This window comes from Engystomops pustulosus, chromosome 6 (assembly GCF_040894005.1).
Source record: "Engystomops pustulosus chromosome 6, aEngPut4.maternal, whole genome shotgun sequence".
In the NCBI taxonomy this organism is placed as follows: Eukaryota; Metazoa; Chordata; class Amphibia; order Anura; family Leptodactylidae; genus Engystomops; species Engystomops pustulosus.
Window position 1 is genome coordinate 81,373,503 of NC_092416.1, and position 13,679 is coordinate 81,387,181.

General features: G+C 42.1%; 1 protein-coding gene across 5 annotated transcripts in view; it reads right to left on the reverse strand.

Moving 5' to 3' along the window:
• Positions 1-13,679, reverse strand: part of IGSF9B (immunoglobulin superfamily member 9B) — a 53,523-nt gene that overhangs the window by 19,662 nt on the left and 20,182 nt on the right. For 3 of the 5 annotated variants that reach the window (XM_072156747.1, XM_072156752.1, XM_072156750.1), the window contains exons 12-18: positions 11,299-11,422; positions 10,649-10,824; positions 10,333-10,559; positions 9,524-9,608; positions 7,893-8,054; positions 3,598-3,643; positions 1,195-2,685 (exon numbers count right to left, since the gene is read on the reverse strand). In XM_072156747.1, the coding sequence (XP_072012848.1) occupies positions 1,195-2,685; positions 3,598-3,643; positions 7,893-8,054; positions 9,524-9,608; positions 10,333-10,559; positions 10,649-10,824; positions 11,299-11,422 (2,311 nt within the window). Of the gene's footprint in view, positions 1-407; positions 2,686-3,597; positions 3,644-7,892; positions 8,055-9,523; positions 9,609-10,332; positions 10,560-10,648; positions 10,825-11,298; positions 11,423-13,679 lie in introns of those variants that run through there. The other 2 variants (XM_072156748.1, XM_072156751.1) reach the window with 2 other exon arrangements.

The following is a 13,679-nucleotide window of genomic DNA, read 5'->3' on the forward strand; positions in this document are numbered from 1 at the left end:
CATTCATATGGGCCATTGCAGATTATCACAGAGTTTTGGATGTCAAACTGTTACAATCCAAAGAGTCAGTGTAGAGTATGGGTCATGGGATGAAAGCAGAACTGGATCCAAAACGGTTTTGTCCAACAAGTGTATACTGGTGGATGTCTTACTAGAGATATATGGGAAAGAAGAAAGTGCATCAAGAAATCATTAGGTGTAATTCCTGACTTGCAGTGTAGGGGGCTATTACTATGGAAGCATTGTCTGCTCTCTGTTCAGGTAATACAAAACATTAACTCTACAGGCCACAGCCACAGGACAGACAGAGACAGAATCACACACCTTCCCAGGTTCTCCAGACAAGCCGCCATCACTGGCATGTAAAAAATACTGTGATATGTCCAAGTAAAGAATGTAGAGACCCAAAGAGCACAAATATATTTTATTCAATGTGTGCTTCAAACTTTATTACTGACACAGAACATTGTCACCCCAAGCATCATGTCATGAAGCACCACCTTATAATGGTCGGCACTTATGTATTGCACGTTGCCCTCTTACTATTGTGTCTACTCTACAATATGACATACTCAACACATGGTCTTTAAAATGAGTCCTTCATTTAGCAAGGGATTTTCTTCAACAAGAAGTTGTTTACCTAGAAGTACAGCAGGATGAGGAAGTAGTTCCAGTTATAAGAACCCTAGAGAGTGTGCTCTTAGCATTACATGTTCAGTAAGTGGCAATGTTTTTAGCAAAATGAAAGAGTGGTCTTGGATATGGCAGCCATATCTACAATTGTTTTTGGGGTGATCAGCTGGTGATGTATTACAGATCTAAAAGCTTCAGTCAGTCACCCTCACAGACAGTGGAAAGTCTCACATCCCCACAGAATCAGATTTCTAAATGAAAAGTAACAACCTATAGGAGGCTGTAACATCCTTCAATATTTTAATATAAAGCCATCCACTGAGTTGTGATCCATTGATTATTATGTCGTTGATCATTATAAAAAAATATATATAGGTAAATATATGTTTACCTCCTCAATAAAGAGACCACAAACATAAACGCAGTTGAGGATAGGAACAGAAAAAAAAATCTGGGACAGGATCTACCTAGAACCCCTACTGCTCCTGCTGCTACTGATAAATACAAAAAAAGACCGCCCCTCCATGATCTACAAGTTCTGTACTATAATGTCACACTCACCCTGCAGTGCAAAGCACCGCTGTCTCTGCATGTATGCGCTCTTCTCTCCTGCGTCCATCTGCATGGGGGGAGCAGTCAGGTGGAACTGGACGGTAGCTAGGACTCTCATGGCTGCTCTTTGCTGGCGATCCAGAAGAAGGTGGCGATTTGTGTAAAAAGCCTGGAGGCTGTAGGGCAATGCCAGAGCAGTCTGGAGGTGGGGGAAGCAGACCTGGTCGAGGTCTTGCTCTGGCACTGAGCTCAGGGGATCCATGCCTAGAACTTAGGGGACTCTGGGTCAGTGGTGAAAGGCGGGAAGGCTGCAGCACCACCTGATGTACACTTGGCTCAAGTCTGCGAAGCTGTCTTGGGCTCATCTGTGGACGCGTCCGGCTTTCAAACCATCGAGCATCCATCCCAAAAGGCCCTGTGTCAGGGATGTCTGGGTAAGGAAGCACCGGAATCCCCATTCCTTGGCTAGTGTGCCGTAGTTGGCCTTGAGCAGCCAGTTGCATAGCTGCATCCTGCCAAGAAGCTGGGTGAGGAGGATGTGGACACCGACTAGGTAATCTTCCAACCCAGCCTGTATGTTGTTCCAGAGGCAAGATGGCTGCATAAGATGGAACCTGCAGCGAACTGGGTGGTGGGCGCCCTCGAGGAAAGGGGGCTGGAGGAGGCGGAGGTAGAGGGCGCCTCATCTCACCAGGCTCATACCGATGCTGGACAAACATGGAAGGAGATGCAGGAGCTTCCAACCCTACAAAAGGAAAGTCTGGGCCTCCCCACTGTTCTGGCGAACGTCCCCCAGTTGGAGTGTGTGTAAGGGGTAAAGTACTGGTTGAGCTATTTTCCCCATTTTCCTCTGGGATAGGTGGAAATGAGCCTTCTGGAAGCAAAGGAGGGGAGGACATGACAGAACTGAGTGGACTGACTTCTGGCATATAAAATGGTGGAGGCGGATCTGAATCCCGAGGACTACTGCTCAAGTAGCCATACAAATGACCATGATGGTAGCCACCAGGTCTTGACTGACCAGAAGCCTGTTGCCTTCCTTCTGGAGACTGATGCTGAAAACGTGGACTATATGCAGGAGGCTGAAGCGGAGAGTCTTGACTTGATGATAATGGGGTCAGCTGGGATTTTAAACCAGATGGCTCGTCATTCTCCTCGTCCGACTGACGAAACTCTGGATACATATCGGTTTCTTCTGCAAATGGAAACCCCTGAATTCTTCGACTCCGCAGAGCTGGCTCCTGCTCATGACCCCCTGTAACAAAGCGCCCATCTGGACCCCTGCTGATTAATTCAATTGGAGTAGTCACTTCTGCTTCTGCCTGACTGACACTATACTTCTTGCTGGTCATGGCACGTTTCGTCTTTTTGTAAAGTGACAACTCCTTTTCACGGCCCGGGCTCAGGGGCCTTTTTGGTGGAAGACCCTGATCCTCTGAAGACTCTGATGGAGCACGAAGTGTTCGTACACTCTCTGGACTGACCTTTCCAGAAGACAACCTACAGAGAAATAAAGGGAACCTCATAAAAGGTACTCTAGTTTTACTAGTCAAAACTTCTTACTTACATTTATGACAAATGCAGCAATCAAACTTTACAGTTTTTTGCCTAAAGCTGCATGTTCCATAATTCTGAAGGACCCACTAATTTATCTAATGACTCTTCATTCTGGCATAGGGGTGCCTCACTTTGTGATGTCTATAAAACCTATTAACAGGGATGTGTCTATATGTATTACAGGTACTTCACATACTGCATTTAACCTACTGGATTTCAAAAACATCTATTGCTGGTAATATGAAAGATGTATTAAAGAGTAACTGTCATTGAAAAGTTTACTGATATGAGCTCTGGGAGTTATTTGTACTTTTGCCCCTTACTCCTTTCTGAAGAAGGATTTTTAGCAGCTGATAACTGGAGATAACTGGACATTGTAATCATCAGTTGTTTCAGTCACATATCAAGGAAGAAGAGCTGCAGGTAGGTGCCATTGGGTGCCGCAAAATAAAAAGAAAGGCATGACATTTCTAAGTGTTATCAATAAATGGCCCAGTACAAGTACAGGACATAAGGGTATCAGTATAGCTTAATTTGTTATTTCATTAAATTTGGAAGTTTTTTAAATATAAAATTGGGAAATATGATTCTAATGAATACATGAGTCAGGATACTCTCTCATAGCTTAGTCTTACTGCTGAAAATAAAACTTAAATATAAATCTAACATCAAATCAAATTTTTCGCAGACATGCTTCGCAATGTCATGAAAAAATACATTCAGCATGAGGAGCTTTAGTAAAGAACTTTCGAAGTGACTAAAATGTGGGCACTGCCAACTCAGCATTTGGCCTCCACCTTTGCTTACCTCTTTGAATTTAGTGGAGCATGAAAATATTGTGAGAGATTTACTTACGGAGACTCCATGCTTTTCCGGCAGTGTGTTATAGAGAGAGGTGGATCTGCAAGTACAGGAATAGAGAACAGATATTATCTGATAACACCTTGAGGTAGATGTATTATATTGTTATCCTGCTTGAGTATGAGCTGTTTTGTTGTGTTTTTTCTATAAACAACAAAACTGTGTGATGCAGTTTGTTTCCAAAGTTAGAAAGTACCCAATTGAACACTGACGTTTTTCCTAATTCATGATCAAATACAAGTGATTCAGCATTCATGCTACTGACATTTGCACTTTCTGCAGACTCTCTGCGCTTCTTTGTCTACATTTGTGAGCACTGATGAATAGCAATTGCTGCAGCAGCAGATATATGACTCATCCTGCCCCCCCACTCCCTGCTTCCGGTGTCAGTGAGGACAGACAGTCAAGATAGAGATACAGTGGGAGACACCATGAGGACGTGCTGGAGCACTTAGAGACAGAAAGTTGTGTATATATGCAGAGAGCAGCATGGTGAGAACAGGGAAAGGCTGAAGCTCTCAAAGGAGGCATAGGTACAGGTACATATACATGCAGACATGTCTAATGGAACAGATTTATTGGAAAGTGGCCAACCCCTTTAAGTACACATGGTTTTGAAAGTGATAACTTTTTTCAGCTTTCAAATGCACTGGGTACAGAAAGTATTCAGACCTTTTTACATTTTACTCTTTTTCAGCCAATTGGTAAATTCAAAAAGTTCTTTTTTTGCTTGTGTGCACTCTGCACAATGTACACTCTGCACCTCATCTTGACTGAAATGTAGAAATTTTTCTAATTTATTAAAAAAGAAAAAACTGAAATATAAGTATTACCGGCGAAAAAAAAACTATTTAGAAAACATTCATTTTCTTGAATATGGAGTGGGGAAATAGGGAGGGAAAGATTTTAAAAGTTATTATTGGGACTATAGTGCTCCCTTTCATCATAGTAAAATCTTAGTTTCTTAAAATTTATATTTATTTAATGCATAAATAGAGTAAGAACAAAAACTTCTAAAATCTGTCCTAACTTCCCCCTTCCCTTATTTCTGAGAATGAAAGTTAGTTTATACATCCTATCTATAGTCAGGTTATGAATAGAGATGAGTGAGCACTAAAATGCTCGGTTGCTCATTATTCGATACAAACTTTTCCCGATGCTCGAATGCTCGTATCGAATAATGAACCACATTAAACTCAATGGGAGACCCAAGCATTATTTCACTGAAAGAACACATTGAAAGAACAGTGAAAAACAACATATTACAGGTGTTTACAGATGTTTTCCTTGTAAGAACACATTGAAAGAACACTTTGCAGGTGTTCGCGCGTGTCTTCTATAAGTTAGATGTGCGCGGACATCTGGAATGTGAAGAATAGTGTTCTTTCAATGTGTTCTTACAAGGAAAACATCTGTAAACATCTGTAATATGTTGTTCTTCACTGTTCTTTTGTCAACTAAATGCTAGTTATCGAGCAGGGAAAAGACTCGCTCATCTCTAGTTATGAATGAACTATTGGCTCACATAGTTGCAGTATAGCAGAACTACAGCTCCCAGCAATATCATCAGTTCCAATGAGGATCTATATAAGGAAGCGTTTCTTCCTGATGAAGAAAGCCATGTTCTTTTGAAACGAGTAGTATATTTCCTAATTACCCGTACTGTGAGTGACGTTACTTTTCCGGAACTGCACTGCGGAGACTAGCTGCCGGCTGGGGCAATCCGCTTTAGTGAACAGCAAAGAGTAAGTTTGTTTTGGAAGTTTATGTGCAACTTAACTTTGGGCAATTGGTCTTCGGCATCTTGGATTTCTACCTGCCATCAGTGACACTCCGGGATACCAACAAGGAATGCTTGGAGAGAAACGAGGTGAATCGGAACAACTGGGAGATTTCGTTGCTAAAAGAAATCGACTTACCCTATTCCAAAAATATTTATACAACATCAAGCACAACCTACAGGTAAATTATTTCTTATGTGACCTCTTAAAGAGCTTATTATGTTAAAGGGTTTAATATTTTATTAGATATTTGACATTTCCCAGCACATGTATCCACTAAAAAACTGAAATATGTAATGGTCATAAGTATGCAGACCCTTTTCTCAGTGTATTGAGTAGTATCGAGCTAGTACAACCATGAGTCTTCTTAGGAAGGATGCAACAAGTTTTCACACTTTCTTGTTGGAAGGTGAACATTTGGCCAGTCTGATGTCCAGAGCACTCTGGAAGAGGTTTTCATCCAGGATATCTCTGTACTTGGCTGCTTTCATCTTTCATTCAATTGCAACCAGTCATCCTGTCCCTGCAGATGAAAAACACCCACATACATGATGTGGCCACCACCATGTTTCACTGTAGGGATTGTACTTAGCAGCTGCTGAGAAGTGCCTGGTTTTCTCCACACATACCGCTTAGAATTAACACCAGAAAATTCAATCTTCATCTCAGACCAAAGAATCTCAATTTTCATAGTCTGTGAGTCATGTGTTTCCTTTTTTTGCAAACTTTATGTGGCTTTCATATGTCTTGCACTGAGGAGAGGCTTCCGTTGGCACACTCTGCCATTAAGCCCAGAGCTGCAGTGATAGTTGAGTTTGTGGAACTTTCTCACATTGCCCTACTGCATCTCTGGAGCTCAGCCCCAGTGATCAAGGGGGTTCTTCTTTATCCCTCTTACTAATGCTTTTCATTCAGGCTTTTAGTTTGGCTAGATGGCCAGGTCAAGTAAGGGTTGTGGTCGTCCCAATCTTCTTCCATTTAAAGATTACGAAGGCCATTGTGCTCTAAGGAACCTTAAGTGATAAAAAAATTCTTTTGCAACCATGGCCAGATCTGTGCCTTACCACAACTCTTCCTCTGAGTTCCCTGGGCTGTTCCTTAGACCTCATAATTCTCATGTGCTCTAACATGCATTGTGAGCTGTGAGGTCTTATATAGACAGGTGTGTGCCTTTCCTAATCAAGTCCATTTAATTAAACACAGCTGGACTCCAGTGAAGGAGTAGAACCATCTCAAGGAGGATCAGAAGGAAATGGACAACATTTGAGTTAAATGTAAGTGTCACAGCAAAGGGTCTGAATATTTCGGACCATATGGTATTTCAGTTTTTCTTGTTTAATAAATTAGCCAAAAAATCTACATTTCTGGTTCCTTTGCCTCTCGGATTGCCATCTACTAAGCAGCATATTATTTTTATTATTTTGTGGATTCAGCTGTTTTAGGGCTTATATTTTGCTGGATGAGTTGTACTTTTAATTGGTATCATGCGGGGGTAAATATGATCACTTTTTATTTTTTTTATTGGTGTGGTTGGATGCGCAAAAATCATAATATTTTATGTGTTTTTTATTTATTTTTTTCACCATATGGGTTCAGTAATGATTTTATTTTATGGCTTGGTGGGGGCGTGATTGCCATGAGGAGACACGGTTAACCCCTTTAGGTGCTTCGTCATGTTTGACTGTGGCGCTTAAAGGGTTAAACAGCCGGGATTGCGACTATCGAGATCCAGGCTGCTTGTGCAGTGTGGCTCGGCTGTCACATACAACCAGTCTCTAGCACGGATCACACAGGCTCTGCTCACATGACATTGGGGAACGTCATAGTGCCTTAAGGAGTCAAGCACAACTCACGCTGCAAGCAGAAACTGTACTTTATAGCTGCAAATATGTGCTTATTTAAGTTCCAAAACCGATTGCTACGTTAACACTTTTGCACACATTTTGATGCTAAAGATGTCAGCGAAAATATTTCCATCTCCTCCAGTGAAAGCCTTTGCTGGCTTTTCAGCTTAGGTATTTTAACATATTTTTATGAACCACAATGAAATAAAAAGTGACATGTCACAGCTGTTGACCAGACACCACTCACTTTCTGTTAAGGGTTCAGGGGAGAGTTTGAAGAGAAAAAAAATCTGCTCTAAAACACTATGGGGGAAATTTATCAGGGCTTTTTGGTTTACAACCCCTGAAATAATTGCAATTCCTGGCACAACATGGAGGAGCCTCTGGTATTGGAGTGGGTCAGCACACATTAGGTATAGCTTGCAGCCACGGCATGGCACAGAATTGAAGCCCGCTGGATACATCTGCTGCACAGGAGGGACAGGGAGAACATCATTATGATAAACCCTACATGAACATACCTTAAAATTGGTTTGATACAGACAATAAATACTTACAATATTTTTTTTCACATGAGCGACACAACACAGCATTTTGTTGTCTGCTGCTATTACCCCCACCCATCCCCATTCCCCATAGTGTGACATCTGAGTCCTCTGCTTACCTTTTTTTCTCTTCAGTTTGCGTTTTCTCTGTCGGTTCACCACACATGCAGCCAATGTGCTAAATAAAACTGCAGCAGCCAGGAAGCAGATAGTAGCCACTATTCCAGCAAGTACAGGCCGTGCAAAACCTTCATCACTCAATTCTGGCGAAGGGAAGACGTCTGTAACAGAGAATTCTTTGTAGAAATCAGAATGATCTACACAGGACATAAAGGACCCTGGTGGTGCTGCAGAAGATGGAGTTGAGGAAGGATACGTGTTGTCAATGGGGCCTAGCTGAATGGGCCGATATACCACATATGTTCTAAGGGTGCCCAGAATTAAGAGGATTGTGAAACAAAACTGAGCGCTTAATACAGGAGGTGTTTGGAGTCCAGATTCAGCAAGACCCCAAAGTCTGTGTGTTACGCAGGTGGGATAGATGACCCTAGGGCAGAACAGTTGGCGGCGGCAAAATTTCTGTACCGGGTACGAAAGAAAGACTGTTGCAAGGCACCAGTTGGACGCTGACCCACCGAGGATGTCGGAAATTAAGCACACACAGGGATATTAGATGTGGGCTAATAGTCAGCTCCTTAGACACACTCTATACAGGCTGGAATATGTATAGGATCTCTATGGGATGGAGCTCTGAAGATATTTTACAAACTGAGTAGAATTTCTTAATGAATTATATTATAAAATTGTTCACAATACTCACCCCCCCCCCACACACAATATTAAAAATGATCTCAAATGATGGTTAAGCTTTAAAGGAAATCTACCATCAGGATGAAGGATTGTTAACCAAGTACAATTACATGTGCGTGTGTGGCCCCTCTGGCAGAATCCACTTTTCTTTTAGCTTCTTATGCCCTTGTTTTTACAAAAAAAGGCTATCCAATTATACAAATGAACCTGATGGGCTACGGGCTCCATAGCTGTATTTGAAACTGGAGTATGCATTTTGAAGCAATTTTCATTAAAAAAAATCGGCATAAGAAACTAAAAGAATAACTGATCCCACCAGAGTGGGAACACACTAGAATGAAAGTATGCTTGGTTTACAATCCTTGATCCTGGTGGTAGATCTCCTTTAAGTTGTGAGATAAAGTTGTGGCTATAGTTTATACAAGAGAATGGGGCACATTTACTAAGGGTCCGAATCGCGGTTTTCTGCCGGGTTTCCCAAATTTTTCCGATTTGCGGCGGCGGCTTTCACACGACAGAAATAGGGAGGCGTGGCCGTCAGAAAACCAGACGGATTCGGAAAAAACGCGGAATTAAAAAAAAAATTGTGTCGCAAGAATATCACATATACCGGAAAGAAGCAGGTGAACTCCGGCGGACCTCGGCACGGCAGCGACACCTGGTGGACATCGGGCGCATGACCGAGTGAATCGCCGGAAGACCCGAATCCGTGCCGTGGATCTCTAGTGCACCGGGTAAGTAAATGTGCCCCAATATGTCCAATTAACCACAAGAATGTATTATATTCAACAGAAATGGAAACAATGTTGTCCATAAGATTTTATAGTATAGCCTACTCTGCTGAGCATTCATTTTGTGCCTTCTAAGATAAGGTTATATCCCTGTAGTTCTGTTCAGTTTATACATATCATTAGAGTATAGGAGTAGCAGCTCCTTGTACCTGTACTGGACACTCCTGCGATGTTACTGGGCTCACTTATAAGATCCTGCATGACAGCCAAGACTCGAAACTCATACCAAGTATCCTAGAAAGACAAGTACCAGGCTAGGTTAAAGTAGGAAATGGTCAAATTAAAGAGATTCTAGAAGCTTGTAAACTTTGGGATGTGTTCCACACAAAGACCATCTGAGTGATCATCTGATATATGGTGAAAAAAAGTGTAAATCATAGATCACCTAATAGCCATTGAAGCTCCAAAGAGTTCAGAGACACTCATTAATTCACAGCGTGTCAGCAGATGGTGAGCAGAGAGAGAGGCTGCAAACAACAAGCTACAAGGAGATAAGTGACCCAGGGGAAGGGGAATGCAGGCACATAGCTGTGAGATGTAGCAGAGTCCAGAGTAACTGTGTAATGCTCTTTATCAGCCTCTGTATAATGATCTCATGCCTCATATCTCTGATCTGTTTCCTCTTTCTATGTGTCAGTGTGTGAGTACAATGAAAGTGTATTTACACCTGTACCCTGATAATCTAACCACTTTGTCACCCCACAGAACTAGATAATGCAGTAATGTGTCTGCTTAGAGAGGCCCCGTCCACACCCTGGAATTTTACATTGAGCAGCAAAGAGAGTGATAGGAGCTAAAATAGCAATAAAACAGTAAAATTGTAAAGTAAGGGGTTTAAACTATCCTTATTGTGTTAACATCACTAGGAGATTGATATGTGAGAATTTTCTTTTTAGGGAAAATGGGAAAAGCCCTTTAAGTCATATCCCTGGAGCACTCTGGTTATAATAATTCATACCTGTGATAATTCCTTTGCCAGTATCTCAGTTTCAGTGCCTGCAATGGAATCATCCAAGATCTCCCATCTTTCTGCTAAGCGGAACTCCATAATATATCGATCCAATGGAAAGCTGTGATTGGCTGGTGGGAGCCAGGACAAGAGCACTCCCTGCTGAGTCCGATTGGCTATGAGGCAGCGGGGTGAGGTCAGAACCAGCAGTGGCTCTGGGGTTGTGAGAGGAAAGGCTTCAAAGAGAAAATCATAAAAAAAAACATTTATAAAACTGAGGTGAACAGATAAACCACCACAACTACAAAAGGGAAAGAATCCTTACCCAATGTTCGCACTGTCATCACTTCACTAAATGAGCTTGTCCCCAACTTGTTCTGCGCCAGAACACTGAACTGGTATTCGGTTTCTGGATCCAAAGAGTCTATGAGAAGGGAAGTCGCCCCACTGGGAACAGGCATGGAGACCCAGTCATGAGGCCCAAACTGTGCACGCTTGATCCTTTAGAGAAGCCACAGGACAGATATGTAACAAAAACTGGCTACCATGGCCAAACTCACAGGTTACCAACGGGTTCTGAATGTGGAAAAAGTGGACAACCCTGCACCCCTCAATAACTCAGGAGCAGTAAAGACTCATTCATGAAACCCAGAGCACAATAAAAGCAAATCTCTAATATGCTAGTTTTCAAATTTAGAATTCTACAGAAAAGTCTGCTCCAAACATATATCAGAGTGTATAGTTTGTATCAGCCATCAATGCATCACACAATAGACAGAAGGAAAGGTGTTGGCATTCCATATATATGTGATTTAGTATATACTCACGAAGCGTATATACACACATATACATACACACATATCTGTATGTTCATAGAGGAATGCACAGCAACATCCGGGTATTGTCCCCAAGCAGAATATGGAAGAGATATCAAGACAGTGGAGAGAAAGCTGCAAAGCATGCTGGGTGACTCACAGAGCGCCGTACCAAACTGAGAATGTCTGCTCAAATCCTCCATCATAGCCAGGTTCCCAGGACACATTCGCTGTGTTCATAGACACCAAGACACGGATATTGGAAGGAGCGTGAGGACTGGTGCCTGGAAGGAATGGTTAAAACATGTCACAAATTAAGCCGGCACTTAAGTGGAGGTTACAGAGCACACTTGAATTACTATGGATAGGGTAAAGGTTTACAGGCCAAGGTTACAGGGCGCAGACAGAAAGGAAAGAGGAAGATGCTGGTACAGGGCACACACACAAAACACAGGCTATAGTGCACATGCATGGAAACTGTGGCTACAGGGAACAGGAAAGTAAAAGACGATAAAGGTCACAATCAGGAAACTTAAGACAAGGAAAAAGACAATGAACAAGCTGAGTCACGTTACATAGCACTTGCAGCCTACAAAGCTGAAGGAAATTAATACTACAGGGTAGTAGACATAGATGGATTCCTGACAAACACAGAGAAACAAACCCTACAGGGGACAGGCAGACAGTGGCCACGAGGCATTGGCTGACAGATGTCTACAGCAATGAAAGGCCTCATCTATATTCTTTGTTACACACTGGCATGTGTTTTGTTATGTTTTAAAATGCTGAAAATCTACCCTCAGCATAGTGTGTCCCTTACAATGTATCAGTTTTAGGAGCTATCTGCCTGAAGCCCTCGACAGGAAAGCAATTGCAGATGCGGTTGTATAAGAAATTCTTGTACAGATATCCTGTAATAATCCCTTACCTGTGTGACAAGGACTAGGTCAGGACAGGTACTCATTTTCCAAACAATCAATCTAATATTAAAGCTCCTTGCCAAATATTGTGTAGGTCTGTGGATGTGTGTACTTTGGGGAAGGTGCTGCTTGAGCTCCTTATGCGTAATGGATGATGTGTTTGGTCTGTCTCATTGTTATTCATTTCTAATATACATCAGCAAGTGACATTCTGATGCACTTAACCCCCTAGTTTCGGTGTCCCTTCCGGACAGTCTACCTACTTCCTTTATCTGCTCACTATTATTTAATTGTTCTTACCTAGTCTCACAGTTGTGCACTTTGTATTGCTAGGTGTATTTATTGTTTGTTCAATGCAATCCATTTGCTAGCATTACTTTGTATGTTAAAGCTTTGTAAGTTTAAATAAAAGTAAGATTATTTGTACTTTCTTCATCAATGTGAGTGGAGCGCAGTATATACTCCAGTATAAGCCAAGTTTTTCAGCACAATTTTTGTGCTGAAAATTCCCCACTCTGCTTATACTCGTGTATATTAAAAAAAAACAAACAAACAGAGGGCTGGCAGGCTATATACAACAGAGGGCTGGCAGGCTATATACTACTGGGGGCTGGCTGTATAATACATGGGGGCTGGCAGGCTGTATACTACTGAGGGCTGGCAGGCTGTATATTACTGGGAGCTGGCTGGCTAACTGGCTGTATACTGCTGGGGGCTTGCTGGCTATATACTGGGGAGGCTGTGACCAATGCATTTCCCACCCTCGGCTTATACTCGAATCAATAGGATTTTCCAGTTTTTTCAATCTGAGGTGACCCCTTAGCCCATATTGGCCATTGCTTTATTGGTTTATTTAAAATTTACTAGATTTATTCATGTATATAGCTGAAAGATAGATCTGTCACACTATTAGACAGTCTGTCCTATTAGTAAACTCAGCTTATGGCAGAACAATGTACCAAATTTGGCACATTTTATCAAGCATGATAAACTAGGGAAAACTTTCTCAAAGATCGTGGATATGTTAATCTTCTTATATGTGTTACTAATGGCCTCCTTCCTTCTAAAATCAACTTTTAGAATTTGGCTAAGGGAGGGAAGATCACGAGGAGGGAGAGAGCAGGAGTGAGACATGTACTGCTCATTGTAACAACCTGTGAATCTGCAGCACCGGTGGTGTCTGGTATCACCCCCAGGTGTTTACGCCTTTTAAAATCTACCACTCACAAAAAAATAAAACATTTTTTATAAAAAGCAGGCTGGAACATGGGGACATGATGTCTGGCACTCCGGGCTGTTAATTATTCACACCCCCTGCGTAACATCACCTACCTCTCCAACATGGGAGAGGGAGGCACCTATCATGCAAGAGGCGTGAATTCACACCTCTTGTGTGACATCATCTCCCTCTCCCAGCATGGGAGGGATAGATGCGAGAGGTATGAATAATTTGCATAAGGAGCGCCTGACAAATCTCATCCCCGCCTTTTTTCTAGGTGAACCACAGATGAAATAGAGGACAGGTGAATATCCATAGGCCATATATAACAAATATGAGAAGGTTACCAGAGTCAAGATGTCTGGATCTGTGAGGGTCCTTGGTATATCATGTTTGATTGTG